The 20952-nt window shown below is 42.4% G+C and overlaps 2 protein-coding genes across 2 annotated transcripts; one reads left to right on the forward strand and one right to left on the reverse strand.

The window, feature by feature from the left end:
- Window positions 1–784: 784 nt before the first annotated feature.
- On the forward strand, window positions 785–10376 carry LOC139927092 (macoilin). Its single transcript, XM_078289820.1, has 11 exons — window positions 785–819; window positions 2191–2332; window positions 2483–2609; window positions 3223–3346; window positions 3714–3892; window positions 4478–4946; window positions 5116–5274; window positions 6428–6598; window positions 6925–7051; window positions 7903–8077; window positions 8378–10376. The coding sequence occupies exons 1-11, from the start codon at window positions 809–811 to the stop codon at window positions 8566–8568; spliced, it is 1875 nt and encodes a 624-aa protein (XP_078145946.1). The 5' UTR covers window positions 785–808; the 3' UTR covers window positions 8569–10376.
- A 149-nt stretch (window positions 10377–10525) lies between these two features.
- nrbp1 (nuclear receptor binding protein 1) lies at window positions 10526–20535 on the reverse strand. Its single transcript, XM_071919047.2, has 18 exons — window positions 19991–20535; window positions 19427–19685; window positions 19217–19339; window positions 18039–18140; window positions 17847–17936; window positions 17537–17577; window positions 17229–17323; window positions 16555–16638; window positions 16393–16451; window positions 16048–16146; window positions 15829–15961; window positions 15602–15692; window positions 14339–14389; window positions 13916–14051; window positions 12986–13039; window positions 12628–12691; window positions 12374–12429; window positions 10526–12253 (listed from the first exon to the last, which is right to left on the reverse strand). Exons 2-18 carry the CDS (start codon window positions 19655–19657, stop codon window positions 12158–12160), a joined length of 1605 nt encoding a protein of 534 aa, XP_071775148.1. The 5' UTR covers window positions 19658–19685; window positions 19991–20535; the 3' UTR covers window positions 10526–12157.
- Window positions 20536–20952: the final 417 nt, after the last annotated feature.

Genomic DNA, 20952 nt, shown 5'->3' on the forward strand with positions numbered 1-20952 from the left:
ATAAAAGCAAGAGCAATCTGATTTGCTGTAGAAACAACTCAGATTGCTGAAAAAATAACTACCGTATGTAATTTAAGTTTCCAAAGCATTGAAAGTTTGACAAAACAGCCCACATTCCCTATAAGAAATCACTATATCATTCTTATATGGACTTATAGTGTGTCTCAGGTGCCCAATGTTGAGTTTACAGTGACCTTATTGTACTTTATGTTTTTTTAAATTTTTTAATATATATATATATATCCTATGGTATTACTACAATAATGCTATAGTAGGGACTTGTAGTGTGTCTGTGGTAATCAATGGTGAGCTTATAGTGACCTTATGTAGCTTATGATATTCTAAAATACTATGTTATGTTATAATATTCCTATAAAATATAGCATACTGTTCATAACTGTGATGAGATATTGGTGCAATACCCCTCTAAAATGTATTATAGGACTACTATAGTTCTTTTTTTGTAAGGGATATTTTTGAGTTGGTGATTCAACTTGTTTGCTCGTCAAGTTTTTAGTATTTTGGTAAATTTTGCGCCAAGTTACGAGCTTTTGAAATACACTGATAACAAAATGAGGGTCTCTGCCGCTGTAGATCTGCTCCCCTCCTGCGATGAAGATATGTAGGTACACTGACCATTGAGCATGCGCAGAACGGTCGTTAGCATCATCAGTAGACTAATATTGTTCCCAGACGTCAGGTTGTTACATCCTCTTCCACAAGGATCTTATATATTTTTTTGCCTTCATTTCTTTGCTGCCGCGCTCGTGCGGTGTAATAACAGTGCAGAGGGAGTAGAAGCCATAAGATGAAGAAACGGTATGTGGACGCGAACAGGCTACGGAAAATGAAAAAAATTAAAATAACGGAGAAGCTGTCTGAAAGGTACAATACGTGCCGTGCCGTGCCGTGCCGCGTCGCCTGGCTGTGGGTGCTTTTGTTGTTGTGCGGTCTTTGTGTAATCCAGCCATCATCCCGCTCACCTGTCTGCGTCTCACCCCGAAACCTCTCATGTCTGACATTTTCTAGAAAGTAGGCCGGGGCGTTAGGAGGTGTGTAGCCTGAATTTGGGAGGCGGGCAGGTGTGTAGAAATGTTGCACGAGCGTGTTACTTCACAGCTTTAGCGTACATTGTTTACAAGAAGCCAGAAACCAGCAGCTGTGCAAGTTAACGTGGGGCCTGCTGCTGGTTTTCTGTTTCACGAGGCTATTCCCTGGCCGTATTTTATGTAAAAGTTGTCTATTCCGCTCGCATTAATAGCTGCATACGTATTATAATTATTTGTACTGGTATTATTATTATGACACGTTACATGAAAAGAGCTCATTTTGACCACAAAAAGGATAATTTGAAACCATAACAGACAGCGTCTAGACTGAGTCCAGACGAAAAAGATTTGCCACAGAAGAAAAAAAAACACACTGATGTTACATTTTTGATTTTTTTACACCAGCAAGACAGACCGTTAATATAGTGTAATGTATTTTTAAAATATAAACAATGCATTGTTTTAAGGGTATATTCATGAAATTATTAGGTTATATATTATGTCAGACATCTCTGCTTTTTTTATTCACCATTGCATATTTATTGTTTGTCATAATCAAAGTATCTTGGGTAGGGAAGATAAATTAACTACAGGCTATATTTTATACATTACAGGGTATTTTTTAACTTGTTTGGGGACTACAGGATGCTGTGGTGCTGTCTCTGTCTCCCTCCTCACTCTTACAGATGAAATATCACCATGGTTACCAAACAAAGAAGGGGCGATGTGATAGCAGCCTATGGATGAACAGAACAAAGGAGAAAACCACAGCTCCCATTTGGCTTGTGGTAGCCTAATAAAATGAGTGCCGAATGAGGGCAAAATCATTGCTCCTTAATTCACTTTATGTGATGTGCTGCGTTTTATTGGATGCAGCTGCTCAATTATACGTTTAGGATTGTGTAACTAAATGAAGGTTTCAACCATAGCCTGTCTGTATTGGCTTGTGTGTTTAATGCCTTGGCTTGTCTCAGATGCTTTATTCAAAATCTCTTCATTTACTTGAATCAGAAGCAGAAAACAAATGTATGTTACTTTGGTCCAAACTGAAACACATCCCCCCTGCTAATGTTTGGTGTATAATTCTAATAACGTTGACTGACATTTGATATATTCATACAGTTTCAACTTGTGTTCGCAGCGCTTACACCTTCCTGAAGTTTATGATAATGTGGACGCTGGTGCTCCTGGCAGATTTCATCCTGGAATTTCGACTGGAGTACCTGTGGCCGTGCTGGCTGTTCTTTGGGAGTGTGTACACCACTTTCCACTGCCACGGGCTGGTGAGAGACCCTGCTCTCATTTCATATTCTGAACGGACACGATAATACTGCCAAAAATCTGTAGCCTGCTGACATTTTAACATACAGCAACCGTTATTTTCAGTGTTTTAAATGAATGCTTACTAAAGCGAATGTATTCTCTGTCCGCAGGTTATTTGTGTTGTGTTTGTTTGTGCCGCGTTCACTCTGGACATCTTTTGCTTAATTTTTGTTCCACTGCACTGGCTGTTCTTTGTGGCTAGCACCTATGTGTTATTCAATTACATATGGCACACAGGTGAGTGTCTTGGTTGTATATATAATTGCTTGATAGATTCTTGAAAATATGCGCAATCATGCAAGCTCTCAGATTCACAATTTTCAGTCATGCAGCTATTGTTATGTGCCAACTTGACATTTGAGCTTGTATTACCATGGTGTATTACCACAAAATGTAACTTAACATCCCTAACCCTAATCCTCACCTAAAAAGTAAACTGTAATTTCCTCACCCCTGATATACATGCACATACAATATGCAAAAGTGGAAAGTAACTATTTACCACTACCCTGGTAGATTTTGTAATACACATTATACACTCTGCTTTTACAGAGTTTAGTGATTTGCTCCTGATTTTACTTGAGTGAGTTTTATTTGTAGACATATTAGTGAGTACAGTGTGAGCGGTCATTAACAGTAAAACACAGTCACTTCCATAGATGATACTAGCTGCGTTCATATTGGATATGCACAAAATCTTAAGTGCCTGGCTACTTTTTTAGTGAGCTACCCATTTACTTGAGTTATTTTACAGCAGGTACTGGTTAACTCTGACTTGAAATAGCAGTACTTCTGCTCGAGTAAAATGTTTCAGTCCTCTTTCCAACAACAGCATCTCATTTCTCTTCAGAGAAGGGCATCTGTATATCGACGGTGTCCCTGTGGATTCTGCTGGTGTACACGGAGGCTTCGCTTCGACTCAAAGACCTGAAGAACTCCCATGCCAACCTGTCTCATCTTTTCGCTGCACACTGGTGCGTTGATTTCATATAAACCCTCACTCTGCCTTAAGCAGAATTCAGATGCTTTCTTAGAATCGAGATTTCTTTCACTAGATGATTGAGCTGTAATAAGAAAGTGGGAGTATTAAACTGTCTGTATGATATATGAATTGGCCTAAATGTTCTGTCCTCCATGGATTATTTTTGGAGTAATTTCAGGTTTAACGCCCACAGGCTGATGACCAATCAAGTGTGAAATGAAAGACGTAAAAATAGACATATTTTTAACCATTGGTGTGAGCATCTGGTGTTTTCGGTGGTCAGTCAGGCCGTGTTTATGTCTTGGTAGTATGGCACACATATTGTAACTGTCTCTCTCTCTCATTGTAATGGCACGTAGCATCGGATACCCCATCGTGTATCTGGGGTTTGATGCCACCTGCTACTTCACCAACATCTTCAAGCTGCGCACACAGAAAGCTGTGCAGAGTGAGAACAACTTCCACATGCACCTCCTCCAGCACTCGCTCCCTCCAGGCCTGCAGCTGTACCCCAAGACCGGCACAGATGGCAGCGGCAGTGAGTACAGCGCAGACTGGGCACTGTCCATTCATTAAACCTTCTACAATTCTCACAGTCTGCAAGAGTGTTTTTTTTTATGCCGTCTCCATCTTTGGTCCGAAGCGCTCCTCGCTGTGGTGTTTCTGCACTGCACTTCCCAGAGATCACCTGTTAATCAAACACTGTGTCCACTGTGACATCTTTTTCCTTGGATTTTCTATAAATAAAGTAGTTATTCTTCTATTTAATCCAAACAAACCACTGTCATGCTTAGCTAAAGTTACAGGGACTGGAATCAGATTTGTTTTGACTCTTCCTCTGCTGCCAAAATCTCTAACCTGGCAGGATGACAGGTCACCAAAACTCTGTCCAATAAACAAGCTACTTGTGAGTCCATGTGGCTTTTGTTTACAAGCCCTGGATCAGTTGTAACTGGGCAGTGGGAACCTAAATAAACCAAATACAAACATGCAACAAACTGTCAAATCAAATCAAACTGTAGGTGTGATCTCTGGATGTTTTCATATCCCAACAGTAGACTTTTGCTCATAGTGGAGTGATGGTCTTGACTTTTTCTTTCTTTGTGTCTTGTTGTGCTTGCAGACTCAAAATGGAAGACCAAACCTGAGTCAAGTCAGTATCAGTGTCAGAACGGTGCTGTGGTGGCCCATGACGAGGCGCACACTGTGGACTGCCTCCAAATCCGCAGCGAGGAGAGAGCGCCAGAGAAGGGAACGCAGGAGGTGAGGCCGGCTGACTCAAACCGGCGGCCCTCATCGTCCAAACCCAGCGGCGGCGAGTCCAGAGATCACATGTACAGCGGGGTGGGAGGGGCCGAATCCCCCCTGACCCCAGAAAATCTACCTCAGGAGGAGCAAGCAGGCAAAGCCACGCGGGCAGCTAAGAGCTCCTCGCCAAAAACCCGCAGAAGCAACACTAACACCGCTTCGCCGTCCACGGGCAGGACTGACAAGAAACAGAGATCCAGCTCGAAAACAGTCAGCCCCAATCGGGACGCGGCAGACAAGAGCGCCGCAGCCAATCAGAATCAACACACTGAGCAGATGACCAAGTAGGCCTTCATTTGTTCTTCATCAGTTCAGTTGAATGTAAAAACAGGGATGTGGTGGGGAATAAACTAACAAACCCCTTATCCGTTCCCCCTTTTCCTTCCCTTCCTCCCTCTCTCTCTCTCTTTCCCTCTAACTCCGCCTTTGTCTCTTGACCTCCTGCGGCGGCAGGCTGGAACAGGAGCTCAGGAGGCTGAAGGGCGAGCTGCAGGCGAGCAGGCAGAGCGAGCAGGAGCTGCGAAGTCACATCTGCAACTTGACCAACAGCGAGAGGAGCCTGAGACCAGAGGTTTCCCTGCTCAGACAGTCCAACATACTTCTCCAGAGCAAGTGAGTGCTTCACCGCCCCCACTGGCGAAAGCCTGCCTTTGGCTCCTTCTATGGGCCACTTGACACACTGCATTTTGGGTAGTCTGAAAGCTGACAGCTATTAAACAACATTGTTAATTTATTTTTATATTTTGTTGATAGTTTTATTACGATATTTGTTACTTTGTATTTGGCTAATTAGACCATGGTTCATAGTTTGGACAACACAATTTACATCAGTTAAATACATTTCCTGGCACAATTCCTTATAATAGGCCAAAATGTTTGACACATAGCAGCGCTCTCATTCAAGTGGATCAATGCAGAGTAAAACATGTTCAGAAGAAACAAATTCAGGCCATATTTTCCTGTGAACACTTTTCTCACGTAATTTTATATGCAACACTACATTTTGTTCAAAAAGTTATTAGCTTTATCTAGTTTTTATCTGGAAAAAATAGCAGAATATCTAAACTAGTCTCCGCAAAAAGATGTCCCAAAAAAGATTTGACACACTCAATATAAACTGTCCAGCCAATCACAGATGAGCTCTTCACCTGTCCACTCCTGTTGTCACATCCACTTCTTTCACCACATCCACCAGCCAGAGGCATTTAGGCCCGTTTGAGATAAGCAAGTCGTGCACAGTTTTGATCAGTGCCTTGCTAGGCCCATTGCATGATGGTTAGAATTGTTGCCTCACTCCGGAGACACGACTGGACAAGCCACAGAAATCTCAAGGGACCGAGGTGAGCGCAGTTGCTCTCCACTTAACTGCACAACTCCAAGGATGATGGGAAACACCTGGAGCTGAGTGCTCATTAAACTTATATCTCGCCACCCTCAATGAAATGAGAGACTTCAGTTTTTTAATCTATTCCTATATGTTACTTCATGAACTGTCAAGCAGCAACCAAATGATTTTATTAGTACCTTTCAGACTGACTTAATGCATTTTCCATAAATGCCACCTCTCTGTAATGCCATGCCTATATCAAAATGCCGTTGTTTGAGCAGTGAGTCAACTCTCAGAAGTGTGCGACCTCCTCGCTCTGCATATTTTCGAGGTGTGCTGAAAATCATCTCAAACGAGCCTGTTTGTCTGTTGCAGCTACCCATGCTTGCTCGTGACCCTGTATTTGACATTAAATTGGCTTTTACGCCTGTGCTGCAGGATTCTGTGTCTCACCAAAACCAAGCAGAGGGATAAACAGACCAGTGCGATACTGGAGAAGAAGACCAGAGCGGAAACGGAGGCTAGACTCTCTGTTGAGAAGCAGTTGGCTGAGCTTCAGGCTCAGAAACTGGAGGAGGCAGCCAGCGCAGCACGGACTCTAACAAACAGGTAAGGCACACTCACTTTCACTGAGTATTGAAACGGCTTAGTGACTGCAAAGTAAAGCTGGCTCTGCATTTGTATGTTACCGAGTATAATTCACTCCTTAGATGCTTCTAAGTGTATGGCCATACACTTATCGCACACTTATCATTTCTACTGTATGTTAACATGTTTCATTGCAGCTTAAACAACCATATTCATTACAAATCAAGACCAATTTGAAGATGCAGATACAATGCAATGTTTCTTTCTGTGTGAACTGGCCCTCACTTCAAAACCAAGTCCCCTCCCTTTCCTGCTCAAACTGTATTCTCTCCATTCTCCTACACCAGGCAGGAACACTCTGAAACCCAAATGTTAAGGAAAAGAGTTAAAGATCTAGAGACAGAGTACAAGCAACTACAGCTGGAGTGTCAAGTGAAAGAGGGTCGTGTGGTAGATCTAGAGAGTGATGTTGAGGTATCTTTTTACTCTATTTGGGAATGAACTTGTTGAATTTGTGAGTCAAGTGTCTGTGAGTTTGCAGTGGTCCAGTACTTGGTTGTCTTCGGTTTGGTCATGTAGTTGTTTTGCTGTTTGAGTTGTTCATGATTTTTATGTCTGTACTTCTTTGTGTATGCCCTTTGTAAAATGTATTAGGGGAATGAATGGTTTGGATTTGGGCAATTTAGATATTTTATCTACATTTTTTTTGTTTTGGCCTGCAATCAACATATGACACTTTATCATCACATGGATATACAATAGTATGCTAGTGGTTGTACTTGTCTTACATCAGGTGTGTATATTGTTGTATGTATGTGGTATTTGATTTCATTTTGGTGGCATACACTCCATGAAGCATGCTGAAACAGAAGCCAGGTCTTTCATAAAAACACTGCACTGCAATAAAGTGAGCGCCCGAGTGCAGGTCACCTCCCTCAAAACGTGAGAAACTGCGAAACCAATCGGAGAAAATTACTGTTAACACAGAAAGAATCATCCCTTGGGAATATCTCAATAATGCGCAGCTTTCATTGTTTTTTGAATGGCTGGCGATCCTCCAATTCACCATCAGTGTTTGAAGTTGTTGTGATGTGGTGCATTGGTTCCCTAAGTGGATGAAACGAAACCAATTTCCGTGAAAGAGAGTTTAAATGAAGAAGCAACTGGCTACAAAATTTGAAAAAACAAAATGCACAAAAGCCTTAGGAAACCAAAGCACTCAGCACCTCAAAGTCGTCACCGCGCAACGTCTAACTGCCGTTTCGATGTTTCACGCCCGTCCGGCTGTAGGACTGTGCTCAGTTTCTCTGTGTTTTTGGACCCAGGCTCTGGGAAAGTACCGCTGCATGGAGCAAGAGACGGACATGCTGCTGTCCACTCTCTCAGCCATGCAGGAGAAAGCTCAGCATCTGGAGTACAACCTGAGCGCCGAGACTCGCATCAAGCTGGACCTGTTCTCCGCGCTGGGAGACGCCCGCAGGCAGCTGGAGATCGCACAAGGTTCCCACTCTCCCTCCTAACAGGACATTTGTTTTATTTCCCAGCTCTATTATGAATTCTGTTCTTAGTGCCCGTCATGTGTGACTTTCTCAGCTTGTTTAGAATATTTAACTTCTGTGTCTGCTAAACTTAGAGACAATTGAGACATGGATTGTGCAAAAGAGGTTGCAACTTAAAGGGGCAATAAGTAAAATTTTTACTGTCCCATGGCACAAAATGACCGTAATGTACAGTACATGTGGGGGTTGATAGGTTTGTTGATCAGTACCAATTATCAACATCCATCCCTCTGTCCCGCAGGTAAAGTGATGAAGCAGGACCGGGAGATCGGCGAGATGAAGCAGAAGATCGCGGAGGTCATGGCGGTCAGCCCCGGCGTGTCGTACATGACCCCGCGGCCCCCGGTGCCGCAGTATCTCACCAAGCTGCTCAACTCGGAGCGCTACATGCTCAACCCGCGAGCGCTGATGTACCAGTGTCTTAAGAAATAAGGGCGACAGTCACCGCCTTCGTGAAAAGCCTCGGACCTCCTCGCTCACGACACGGCGGAGGATACTTCACGGATTACGTCACAGACCCGAACGACCCCCGCGAGGTCGTCCACTTCCAGCCGCGGGGCGGGACCAGAATGAGTGTCATTAAAGACGACGCGTCACGAAGCCTCCGCGGGTCGAACGCCTTTCGCTGCATTGCTGGTGCTAAATTGACATCATTCTGTCTTTTTCCTCTTTCCTCGCACATCTAGGGCTGAAGAGTTTCACTCCAAAATAAGATATCTACTATTTAAAGCTACTCTCTAGGCAAGATTTATGTAAATGCCTGACTTTTCAGGCTAAATTGCAAAGTGGGGCTGCAATAGAGAAGAGTGTCCCATCTCCATTAATTGAGAGTGACCCGAAGATTCGCTCTATTTGCCCAAATTAAATTCTGGTGTTGGGTATGGACACTTCTCTGCACACAGGGAGTGACGAATCAAAACTTGAGCATGAAATACAAACTGTCCAGAGAAAGCTGGACTCTGTTAGACCTTTTTCCTCTCTTGTCCTTTTGGTATCTTTTAGTATAAAGCATCACAGATCAGGTTGGTAAACGTGAGCGTCCTGTGTGCAGTTTACTGACGTCACATGACACGATTTTTTGATATTGATGTTCAAAATTTTTGAAACTGTTACCTCTTGCTGACATTTCATGATTGCTGGCATGAAAGTAAAACCATTGAAATGTTATTGAAGTCCTTAGCTATCATAAGTCTTTCACTGACAATGTAGTCTGATTTTAGAGAATATAATGATCTGTTTTTTAAAAATGTTGAGCAATGAACATCCAGTTCTCCAAAATGTGGATATGTATTGTTTTGGAATGAGACCCTTCGGAGTTGGGAATATTGCTTTTAACAGGTTTTGTCTTTGTAAGAAGCTGCATGGCTGCAGTGTCGGGGGTATATTCTTGAGAATAATTTGTGGTGATGTTTTATCATTTGAGTGAGCCGATAAAGTTGGAAGAGAGAAAGTAAATCGAGCGGCTCTGTTGTTACGCTCTTTTTCTCTCTAGCTTTAGGTAAATACCCAACAGTGTATCCAGTGTATATTTTGCTATTTGGCAGCCCTTGGCCCCAGATCGCCAAATGTTGCGATCAGAGAGAAAGGGTGAAATAAAGATGGCGGGCTGATCGGTTGCCATAGTATTGGTCAGCTAACATTTGAATTTGTCCATGAATGAAAGTGGAGTTGTGAAAAACATGGAATGGTGTTGACCAAAAATACTGGTTGTGAGAATTGCTCATGAATTTAATTACTGTGCCTATATACATTACTTTCAAACCGGGAAGTAAAACACTAATTTAATGTGAAAGAGTAATGTGTTTGAATTGAAGTGCTATGTACTGTTTTTGTAGTCTTTTTTTACTCACAATGTAAAGAATTGGAAAATACCCTGTACTGTTAACACAGCTGAGAAACACTCATGAAATGGATGTCGCCGTTCTGGTAGCTTTTTGTTTAGAGCGTGTTTCTAGGGTGTTTTATATGAAAAATATTTTTTAGTCTTGATGTACTTTTATTATAATGCTGTAATTTTGTACGGCAACGTGTTCGTCAGCATGAAATGTGTTTTATTCGATTGTTATTTCTTTGAGCACACATTGTGACTTAAGGTATGTATATGAATATACTTGTACAAGGGCTACAGTTTCTTAAAATTTTGATCAAATAATTGATAATTCAAACAAGAATGCTCTGAGGGAAGATCACACTCCTGATACACCGGGATGGGGTTTTGTATAAATAATTACAACAAATGACACCTGAATTATGCTGCGTTTGTGTGTGTGTGTACTCATCACTTGAAATTCAACACAGGACCAGTCACAACTTCTTGATTGTAGCTCACTTACTAATATTGCAGTCAAGTCTTTGTAATAACACAACAGATGACACCAAACAAAAGACATAAGCGCTGATCGTGTACATTTTTATTTGAGGAAGTGAAAAAGGGGTAAATGCGTTGCAGAAACAGAGTACAGTGTCCAGCATACAGTGTACAAGATGGTTACAAGCATGCTAGGCAGTCCCACACTTGTATCTTCCGGTTTCCACAGACCCTGTAAAAAAAAAAAACGTCACAGCATAAAATGGACAAAACCGGATCACTGAAGAGATTTTTTTAAGGACACCATTTCCCAATCATCAAAGTTTCTCCATTGTTGGTCTCGCTAAGTCAGAGGCAACAGAACATTTCCAGGAATTAAATTATATAAAAGTGTACAGAAGTGCAAACTAGCAGAGAGATCTCTTGAGAGTCGACAAATAAGGGCGGTCTGAGCCGAATGTTCGAATATTTTAGTGGCTGGCACAAGCTCTACCTCTGGTGTCGAGCAGAATACTTCAGCCATGAAGGGAACTAATGATAAAAAAAAACATAAAATTCAAATGTTGATGGGCCTACACTGACAAAACCATTCACCCCTCTCAGCAGGTCACCGTATGTTCAATTATTTGAATCTACCTTCACCATTGTTTTTTTCAGCTTCGATTAATTTCAATTTCATTGCGAAGAGAATCATACATGCATTCACCATACTTGTTGAGAAACTTCAATCAAGTCATTTGTTGAAAGGCCAAGGCATCTTTTACATGGAAACTTCTATATGAAATGGCACCGAAAGATAACTTCTAATTGACCTAACCCTAATAGATTTGTGGATACTCCTAACACAGAAGCTACAGTAGTAGATGGACCAGTCAAGTGACAAAACCCCTTTTCATAGAAAATAACAGCATGACTTAAAGAAACAGAGCAAGTAAAAGCATACATTCAAACAACCGCCCGCCTTAGTGCTGGAAGTGAAACACAGTACACACTCAAGAAAGATACACAAATAAATAATTATTTTCAGTATTTTAACTGTAGCTGTTCTTTGCTCTCCAGATTGTAATTACAGAATTTTGAGACTGACAGAAGTTGGAAATAAAAGTGACATTGCATCAGTTGCATTACTAGCTTGATGAGTTCAAGAGTCTGCGACAACGGACACAAGGTAGGAAGATGCCTCACTCACCGCATAAGAGAAAGTGAAAAGGACCAATGACAACCGGACTTAACCGTACAACACCTGAACACACAATTCAGTATGCCGGGACAAAAGATTTGTTTTCATATAGACAACTATTTAACAGTTTTAAAAATGTTTAAAATACAGTTTTAATACTGACTTAAGGAAAATACTGCTGTTATCCAGTTTTATTTGCTCACTTCTACCATTTCTCCACTATTTTGGAATTGAAAGAAATAAGCCAAAAAGTGGAAACATTAGTATTTTCCTTTAAGTTCCAACTAGGTTGTTTTCCTCTTTTAAAAGAGAGAAGCAGATGGCTGTACTGGGTGGGAGAAAAAACACATACAAAAGCGACGACCACTTAGTGGCAGCTTTTCCCACCGGATGATGCGAGGACAGGCTGCAGGATCCGACATCAGACCGAGGCTTCCTCCTCGCAAAGCTTTCCCGCAACTCGAAGGTGGAGCGACAGCAAGTCCTGTGCGACAGGAGGAGGGGGGCTGGAGGAAGGCTCGACGACTCCTGCGCTATGAGGAAACCGTCACCGGGTTCAGGGAACCGTTCCGGCTGTAGAACTTTGAGAAGGCCTCTTCGAGAACGGATGCGAGTCGTGGCTGATCGCCCTGAAACAGAGAGACGGGGCGGTCAGAATATGATCTTTGGCTCCGTTTTACCCTGAAACTGGGATGCTGTGGTTGAACCGCTAATAGCAGGAACAGGGAATGTGGTTGAACTCCACTCACCTCACTGATGAATCCCAGCTGAACGAGCTCCACAGCCAGCTCCTGCACATTCTCATCTGCACAGAAATGGGAGGCAATCAGAATACTAACATGGAGACAGGGTGATCAAGTGGTTAGAGACCTAGGGCTTGATCGTTATATATTAAAACATACTGCGCCAAAGCTTGGTACTAGCACCTTTAAATGGTCTAAATAAGCATAAACAACCATTAAATAACTGCTACTATCTGTTAAAAAGAAACAGGGATACTCACTTGGTAACAAATCACAACTCAAGTGCCTGTTCAACTTATCCTCAAGTTTCAACAGCAACGTAAGCTGAAAAGAGAATAAAATATGTCATTTCAGAAGTCTGGTAAAACATAAAGAACACTTAAACATAAATTATTCTTAAAAGCAGAAAGATTATGTCAAGACTCATGATACTCATGAGTCTCATGAGTATCAACTCATCACCGGTGGTGGATGAGTTGAGTTACCCCCCTCCACCCCCACCCCCCCACCCCTCCATATGTGAAGTGCTTTGAGTGCCTTGAAAAGCGCTATATAAATGTAATCAATTATTATTATTATTATTAAGACTCATGATACTCGGGCAGACTTGAGACTTACATGATGCTTGGCTCCCTCATCAACAGGCTCGATATTGCACTGCATCTGAAGGACCTGAGGAGTTATAGAAGGAAAATAGCTTAGGGTTAGTGCATGCATGTTCTTGTCAATATTTTTGTCAATTATTCAAAACAGGTAGTGAATGCACATCCAAAAACCTGACTGGGCACTTGGTTTAAAAACGATTGAAAAAAGAAAGATACCCGCACACTGGATCATGTTCTTTTGGTGCTTTATTCTACAATGTTTTGACTACAACCGTTTTTCATAAGGCGTACACAAGAGCGAAACCTTGAGTTGACTGCTAAAGGAGCATTAATTCAGTGAGCAGGCACATTTGTCATTCTTAGAATGATTCAAGCACAGAAATCTTTCACAACCACACACTGTGCTTGCATAAAATATGCTTTGTGTCCCTTCCATCCCTTTCTTGTATTCTGCTTCTCCCTTTGATTGTGCCTTTCTGTGCATACTTTCCAGCATCCAGACGAGGGCAAAAATAGATTTGAATATATTTTCGCATATCTGATCTACTCAGGGACTGCATGATTCATCTTGGCAGTCACAGAGACAGGCTCAAATGGAGGAGATATCACGGGTAAAACAAAAGAAATCAAGTGCCTCTCCATTTCCCTTTGGGATTCTACATATTTTAATCTATTTTTCCCTGGTATGCTCTCATCCCAACGTTGCCTTGGTTGATTAGTATTATAATTATTATTATAAATAGTTCTTCATTTTTTTGTGTTAACTTGTGTAGACAATTTACCACATCAGGACAATTCAGTTATAAAGGGTCCATCACAGAAAAGTAACCTAAAGTGACATTTAAATACTTTCTTATGATTTTCTAACCTGCATAGGCTAAAAACAACCATACAAATATATGCCTGAGGTCTGGTTTCTCCCGTCCTATCTTGTAGTTCTTACCTTCCTGGTCTCAAGCTCTGCGGGTTCAGGAGTCGGGGTTTTGACCGAGGGCGGCACTATGGGCGACTTCACTGTCTCCTGCTGGGGTTGTTGTGGACAGGGCATCCCAAACGCAGTCAGAGGGTAGATCCCATTCCTGAAATGCCAGAGACAGAAAGCAGTGCAACTTCAGCTTGGGACACATTACAGGACTCTCACCCCGTTTAGTCCCAACCAGGCCGCTGCAAATGATTTTGTTGTGCAGTGGTACCCTAAATGTTAAAAGGCTATTTTAGGGTTTTGCTGAGCATGCACAATTTCTGTACACTGCTTCACACTTTATACAGTTGCACACAATCAGCTGCCCAGTGCAACTAATTGTTTTTTCACTCTTGTAGTCTTGTAGTGTGCTCCCTGCTATAGCAGAGCTTGTGCAGATCTTACCTCACATCTTCCAGGAACTTGTCCAGCTCAAGGGCAGGAAACTGGGAGAGCCTGAAGAAAAGGATAGATTGTGGTTAATGTTGAATATTCAGTCAGTTACAATCGGACTGCAGAGTGACTCAATCTTTCGGACAATTAAAAACTCATCTTCTTTAACAAATAGTTCAATCCACCTGTCACTTACTCTCCTCTACTTGCACCTGGCCTTGCTCCTCTCTATCAGTCCATTTTGTACTGGCTCTTACTTATTTACCTTGCACTTCTGTATTATACATAAATATTCCTGGGACACAGGGAGATTTGTAATATCCACTGTCCTGGTGCTGTGGCTTTTGCCCTTCCACCACTCATAGTAGGTTACTTCTATGTTGACAATCGAGGAAATTAAATTTATTCTACTGCTGCACCTGTTGTAAGTCGCTCTGGATGCACGCATCAGCCTAAAGCCTAAAAAGTAAATGTAAATATCAGTGCTATAACAAGGAGAAGACAGTAAACCACCAGAACATTTCCAAAAAAAAGTGTTGCTTTCCATCCCCAGTGTATTCTTCCACCTAGGGCTGGGCAATATGGCGTAAAAATAAAATCTCCGATTTTTTCACACCTACACCCGATTTACGATTTTAATCGATTTTTTTTTCTTAAAAACAAACTAAGTGTATGAAAAACATATGAAACACCAGCGCATCTGTAATGTCTTTCCACCGGGGCTCCTTCTTGTCATATGGGATGCCACAGGAAAATGATGCTGCTAATGTGACCTGCTTTTTAGCAGCCGTTTGGGGGCTGCCGCTAGCTCGTGCGTCTCACAGTGCCACACACTTCTCCCAGTCGGCTGCTGCCTCTATCGGAGGTGCTGGAATAAATTTGTCGCGCTGCTGCCTTTAGTTGCCACAGACTTTAGACAAACTTTACAACGGACAGCGCTTCGCTCGACGTCGGACATTGCAAAACCGAACCACTTCCAAATGAGCTCCTCACTTGTAGAAGCGCGTGCTGCCATCTTGATACTGTGTTTGTGTCTGAGGGGAAATCTCGGTGGGCGTTGTAATCAACTGCGGAAGCTCAGGGAAGCGGTGGGGCTTGATTGACAGAGAGCGATCCGTGCCGTATTTACCCAGGTTAAAGTGAATCTCGATTTTCATTGTTACACATCGTCCTAAATCATAAATTCGAATTAATTGATAAAATCGATTTATTGCCCAGCCCTACTTCCACCGATCTCCAATACTCAGAGTTTTGAGGTATGATAATCAGACTTACTTCAGCTGAACTCCCTCCTTGGCCTCGACAATCACCAAGTTAGGGTCCATGTTCTTTGTCATCTCCTCTAAAGCATTTTCTGGAATCATATCTACAGATAAGGGGAGAACACTGCAATCAGATAAGGGCATCCATCCACATCACACAGCTATTTCTGCCAACTGCTATTTAATTCAGTAGATGCAATATAAAGCATTTTGTGTGTGTGTGTGTGTGTTTCCACTCACGCTGGTGGCTGACGATGCAGTGCGCAGCCAGCAGCTTGAGTAAGGGCACCTCAAACAAGGCCTGGTGAAACAACAGCTCCTTGGCTGTGGGTCGCTTACTGGGGTCGACCTCCAGACACTTCTGGATGAACTCCTGAGAGAGGGAAAAACATTTTCAGATGTGTATCTCTCTCCCACGGTGCAACATGGGCTTTAAATGCTTGGCCCCCCCTCCCTCACCCGCTGTAGTGGGTCCTCTAGGGACTGAATGGCACTGTTTATGGCTTCTTGGGACACGTAAGACGAATCTCCATTACTCTGGATTTCCAACACAGCCATCTGAGGACAAGGAAACGTGGAGATTAGAATCGATTCATAAATGAGAGCACACACAGTGAAACTCAATATGCCATTGCCATGTTTCTGTAGACCTAGATGGTATTCTATGATGCTAAAGACAGAGGTAACGTACTCTAATTAATATTTTTGTGACTGCTGTGGGGAGGAAACTAACAGATGATGTTTTGTGAATACGGAGGAATGAGTGATTATGCTTGTCACTATGTGACTAATATCTCCTCTCACCTCTAAGGCGCACATTCCAAAGGAATAGATATCCACGGCTGTGGTAACATCGGCAACAGCTGAAAGCAGACACGCTGATCAATATCACAAAAGCATCGCTGTATGTTTGGGCCTCCGGCCCCAAACAGTATCTGACAAGTGATGACCAAGTCGAGATCTCACCTCCATACTCTGGAGCAAAAAAGTGTAAGCTCTTCTGCTCCTCCCGACAGGTTTTGACGTGGTTGTTAATGGTGTCTGGAGCCACTGAAATAGTAGGCAAGTAATTATTAGGGTTGCAACTAACAACCATTTTCATTATCGATTAATCTATCGATTATTTTTCAGATTAATCATCTAGTCCATAAAATGTTAAAAATAATGACAAATGCCTATCACAAGTTACCAGAGCCCAAAGTGACGTCTTAAAACTGCTTACTTAGCTGACCAGCAGCCAAAGTATTAATTTTATAATGATATGAAACGGAGAAAAGAAAAGAAAAAAGCAGATCTTAGAATTTTGAAGCTGTTTTGTATTTTGTACTTGATAATTGACTAAAATGATTAATCGATTATCAAAAATAGATTACATTTCTGTCAATCAACTAATAGTTTCAGCACTAGTAATGAGCCTTAACAATAATAATGATGCATTATTTATAGAGCACATTTCCAAAGTGCTGCACAGTGTAAGATCACAGTGAAAAGCCAAATTTAACAGTGAAAGGGAATCCTGTAAAAGAGAAGACAACAAAATGTAGTCGATGAGGGATGTAACACTATAGCCTAACGCTGTCCCCATTTGATTTTCTGCTGGTGAAATATCTCTTTGCATTTAGATTATGTGTGAGGCCCACCTGAGCCGATCTTGATGAGGCCGTTGTGCTGGATGAAGATGGTGTCACAGGTCAGGTTGCCGTGGATGATGGGAGATTCACACAAGTGCAGGTAGCTGGGAACAAATGATGGAGACCGGGGTAAAAAAAAAAGAAAATGCTCCCACAACAGGGCAGGAAAATTACTATTTTGTCCATCGACTACAGTTGATGCATTCCAAAATTTACCAGCCATTTTCACTGTTTTTCGAGACAAATGAGAGTATTTTGATTGTGGATCATTTCAATTTCACATGGCATAATTCATGTATCTTGTTTATTATACAGACCTGAGAGCAGACAGTATTTGTGTACACCAGCGCTTCCAGGCCTGAAAGAAAAGTAACAAACAGGTTAATGAAATCAGAGTGCTCTCAAACTGTTAGCTTCATTTCCAACCAACTGCATTGGGAAAGCTGTTGGTGAGTTAAAGCTTGCCAAGCTGAAATGCTGAAATTAGGACTACCACAACACTGAAGAATAGGGAACTGTCCAGAAACGTAGAAGTGAGCTTTTAGCGGAGCTTGAGGGAACAATGGCAGCACTAACAGGTGCTAACAGGACACAGACTAGCCAAAAACAACAGTTCACCCTACATACCTTTTCATTCATGGTCTTGTGGTTTTTCTTGGTCTTTTTCAAAAACTGTTTCAGACTTCCTGACGACATGTATTCAGTGATGAAAATGACCTGCAGACACAAGAATAATACGCCCAAAAGATCAGCACAATACCCTTCACACTTTTCTTAATATGTTTTGAAGAGAGCAGCAGGTGTGAGATGCTCTCCTACCCTCGCTCTGTTCTCCTTGACATCGGCCCAGTACTTGTGAAACTTCACAATGTTCAAATGCTCCAGCTGGATCAAATTGTCAAAAACTGTTTTGACTTTTTCCTGTGAGAAAGAGAAAGAAGAGGGCGGGTGTGACGGGTTTGCGTTCAATAAACACTGAAACATAATGCTACATATTTTCAACTGTGGCAGATACTGTATATATGAACACATTTAGTGCAATGAGTGCTACATCAGCTCCTGAGTTATTACATTTTGTTTGGGATCCACTGTGTTAATAAACAATTAAGCCCAATTAAATCATTATTCTGAAATAATGCCCAATCATCTTGACCACATATTACTTAAATGGCCATGTCTGGGTCAGCAGCTTGGCAAAACAGTCGGGACCCAGTAAGACTAGAAACTTACTGGATCCTCAACAGAGGCCACTTTCTGAGTCAAGATAACAGAACCACACTGAGCCAGAGAATGGAAACCACTTAAGCGATTTACATATACAGAATGGAGCACAACCACCGACAGTCCATAAATAGAGAATATGAGTCACGGCATGGCAGAGTGGCCCAGCTAGAGAGGCCGTCACATAACTGAAAGGTCACAAATCCCTGCAGCAACCCATGTGAATGTCCATCAATAACCACATGTCCTGTCAAAGTGTCCTTGAGCAAGACACCAAATCCCTACCTGCAAAGTCATTGTAACACTCTGGATAAGTGTTTCCGCTAAATGCCCTGAAGTAAATGCAAGCAAGAGCCTTAAGTAACAATCACTCTGTCTGCTAACTTTCTCCTGCTTCTGAAAATTGTTTTCACAACTACCCAGGTACTGTGTGTACTTTGCCATGGTGCTGGCAGTAACAAGTCTGACCGCTTGCCTAAGGGGCTTAAAGCCAAAGGGGAAACAAGTGCTAGTAGGTCTCTGCATGGAGTTACTGAGATCACAGTCAAGAATGCAGCACTAACACATAAAAAGCAATCCTTTAAAATGAAACTTTGTCACGCCATTTTATTCTTCACAGGCCCACTGTTCTTTTGTTGACTCCATAAGTCAACATCATCATCATGGTTGTCACCACCACCATCGTAAATGTTCAGTTTTCCGATGTGCGAACACTGTAGCGTACACAACTGCTACAAACATCATATATCTTACTGTCGGCCTGGCAGCGGACCTACCTCCTGCAGTTTGAAGTTCTTCCTTTCGGAGAACATGACCTCATTCCAAACCACTTCAACCCCCTCCTCGGTGTCCATGGCCAAGTAAGCATTATCAATCCCAGGGACATTGCGCTGATTCACCTAAAGGAGACAAAACAACACATCAGGTGTTAGCTATACCTTGATGAAGGAAAAACGGACTCCTCCGCAGATATGTCCATCTCGTACCTCTTCTCTGCGTTTCTGCCAGCGTCCGCATGGGCTTTCCTCCAGAATCTCTGACTCGTCCTCGCTCTCCTCTTCCTCATCCTCTGTGGCAGCTGTAGGAGGAGGCTGGGTCACCATGGACACAGGTGGGGATACAGATGTCACACCTTGGCCCGTGGTTGCAGCAGCCACAGAGTCGGACTTCATCTCCAGGACAGAGTCCAGGGCTTGCTTGCTCTCTCCCTCAGACATCTTTTTTGTCGTCAGGCCAAGCAGCCTGCTGTGTAATACACAGAAATGCCATGGTCACAATCCAAATACTAATGTTCACGGTATTAGCTTGTTAACTGTTGAGGAAGCAAGACTGAAACTTTGCAATTAAATCGAACTTTTTAAACCAGCTTGAAAACGTTATCTGCCTGGTGTCTGAAGCCGGCTAGTTGCAGCTCTCAGCAGAAGACTGGCCGGTGAGACTGTGCAAAGTAACGTTAGCTAACTTAGCACTCAACAGGAAAGGCCACAACATCATCCGACATCGTCTCACAAATTCAATCACAGAAAACTAACACGTAAGGTTATACGTACGTGGTTGACTCGGTATATGTGACGATGCCAGCTCCAGTTTAACAGCAGACTCCCACCGTTGCAGAACACTCCTTGTTGGTTATTTAGCTTAGCTATGAGTCTTGCTTCGTTTGATCAACGGAGTTACAGCTAGCTCTATGGCGTTGCTAGCTCCTTAGCTTACGTTACGTTACCAACTTAACTCCAGGAAACTGCGAAAACTGCGTTGAGCATTAACGTTAACTGTCGTGGCTTTGTTCACCTTTGATGTCAGTCGATGTCCTGCTTGCTTGCCAGCTAACTAGCTGGTTCACTGCTAGCTAACAACAATTTTAGCAGCCCGCCCCTTGCTGCTTCTCAAGACTCCAGCCTTGCTAATGTGTGTCCTGCAAATTAGCTAATGCTAGTATGTTTAGTTAGACAATCCTGCAGTCTTGAACGCATATACTGAATACTAACATCATAACATTTAATCGAAACTCGAATCAAATAACTAAGAAAGAAAAATATATCATTAACGTTGTATCCTTGAAGGCTAGGGTTGACTAACTTGACACTTAACACTAGCCAGAGATGATGGCGACAACTTCCAGATGCAGACGGAGCGAGGCCAGTGACGTCAGAGTCACACGAAGTTGCCAAATGTAATTTGTCTATCCCCCTTCCGCGGTGTCCACTGATATACGTACACAGTCAACAGAATATTAAAGCAAGTGCTACAGCTGATGCTTGTGTTGTTGCTGATTGTTTTTGTTCGGTCCTAAAGATGTGATTGTGATAGACAAAGGCTAGATTATGAACTTAGTGCCTCATAAGGTATTTGCACAAAAGGTTAGCACAACATAAGCAAGACAATTCGACATATGTCGACTATACACTACATTTAGACATTTACTCGCTATCTAAGTTGACTGCACACTTCTCTGCAGCAAATCACCTGAGACAGAAATTTGCAGAATTGCAGTAGGCTCCCAAGACAGCAT

This window comes from Centroberyx gerrardi, chromosome 18 (assembly GCF_048128805.1).
Source record: "Centroberyx gerrardi isolate f3 chromosome 18, fCenGer3.hap1.cur.20231027, whole genome shotgun sequence".
Classification (NCBI taxonomy): domain Eukaryota; kingdom Metazoa; phylum Chordata; class Actinopteri; order Beryciformes; family Berycidae; genus Centroberyx; species Centroberyx gerrardi.

Excerpts from the sequence above, each read along its gene's own strand:
- LOC139927092 (XM_078289820.1), top strand. Across the intron at positions 2,333-2,482 it reads CTTTCCACTGCCACGGGCTG|GTTATTTGTGTTGTGTTTGT; the intron begins GTGAGAGACCCT and ends CTCTGTCCGCAG. Across the intron at positions 6,599-6,924 it reads GCACGGACTCTAACAAACAG|GCAGGAACACTCTGAAACCC; the intron begins GTAAGGCACACT and ends CTCCTACACCAG.
- nrbp1 (XM_071919047.2), bottom strand. The coding sequence starts at position 19,657 with ATGTCTGAGGGAGAGAGCAAGCAAGCCCTGGACTCTGTCCTGGAGATG. Across the intron at positions 17,324-17,536 it reads CAAATACTGTCTGCTCTCAG|CTACCTGCACTTGTGTGAAT; the intron begins GTCTGTATAATA and ends ATTTGTTCCCAG. Across the intron at positions 16,147-16,392 it reads TTGGAATGTGCGCCTTAGAG|ATGGCTGTGTTGGAAATCCA; the intron begins GTGAGAGGAGAT and ends CCTTGTCCTCAG.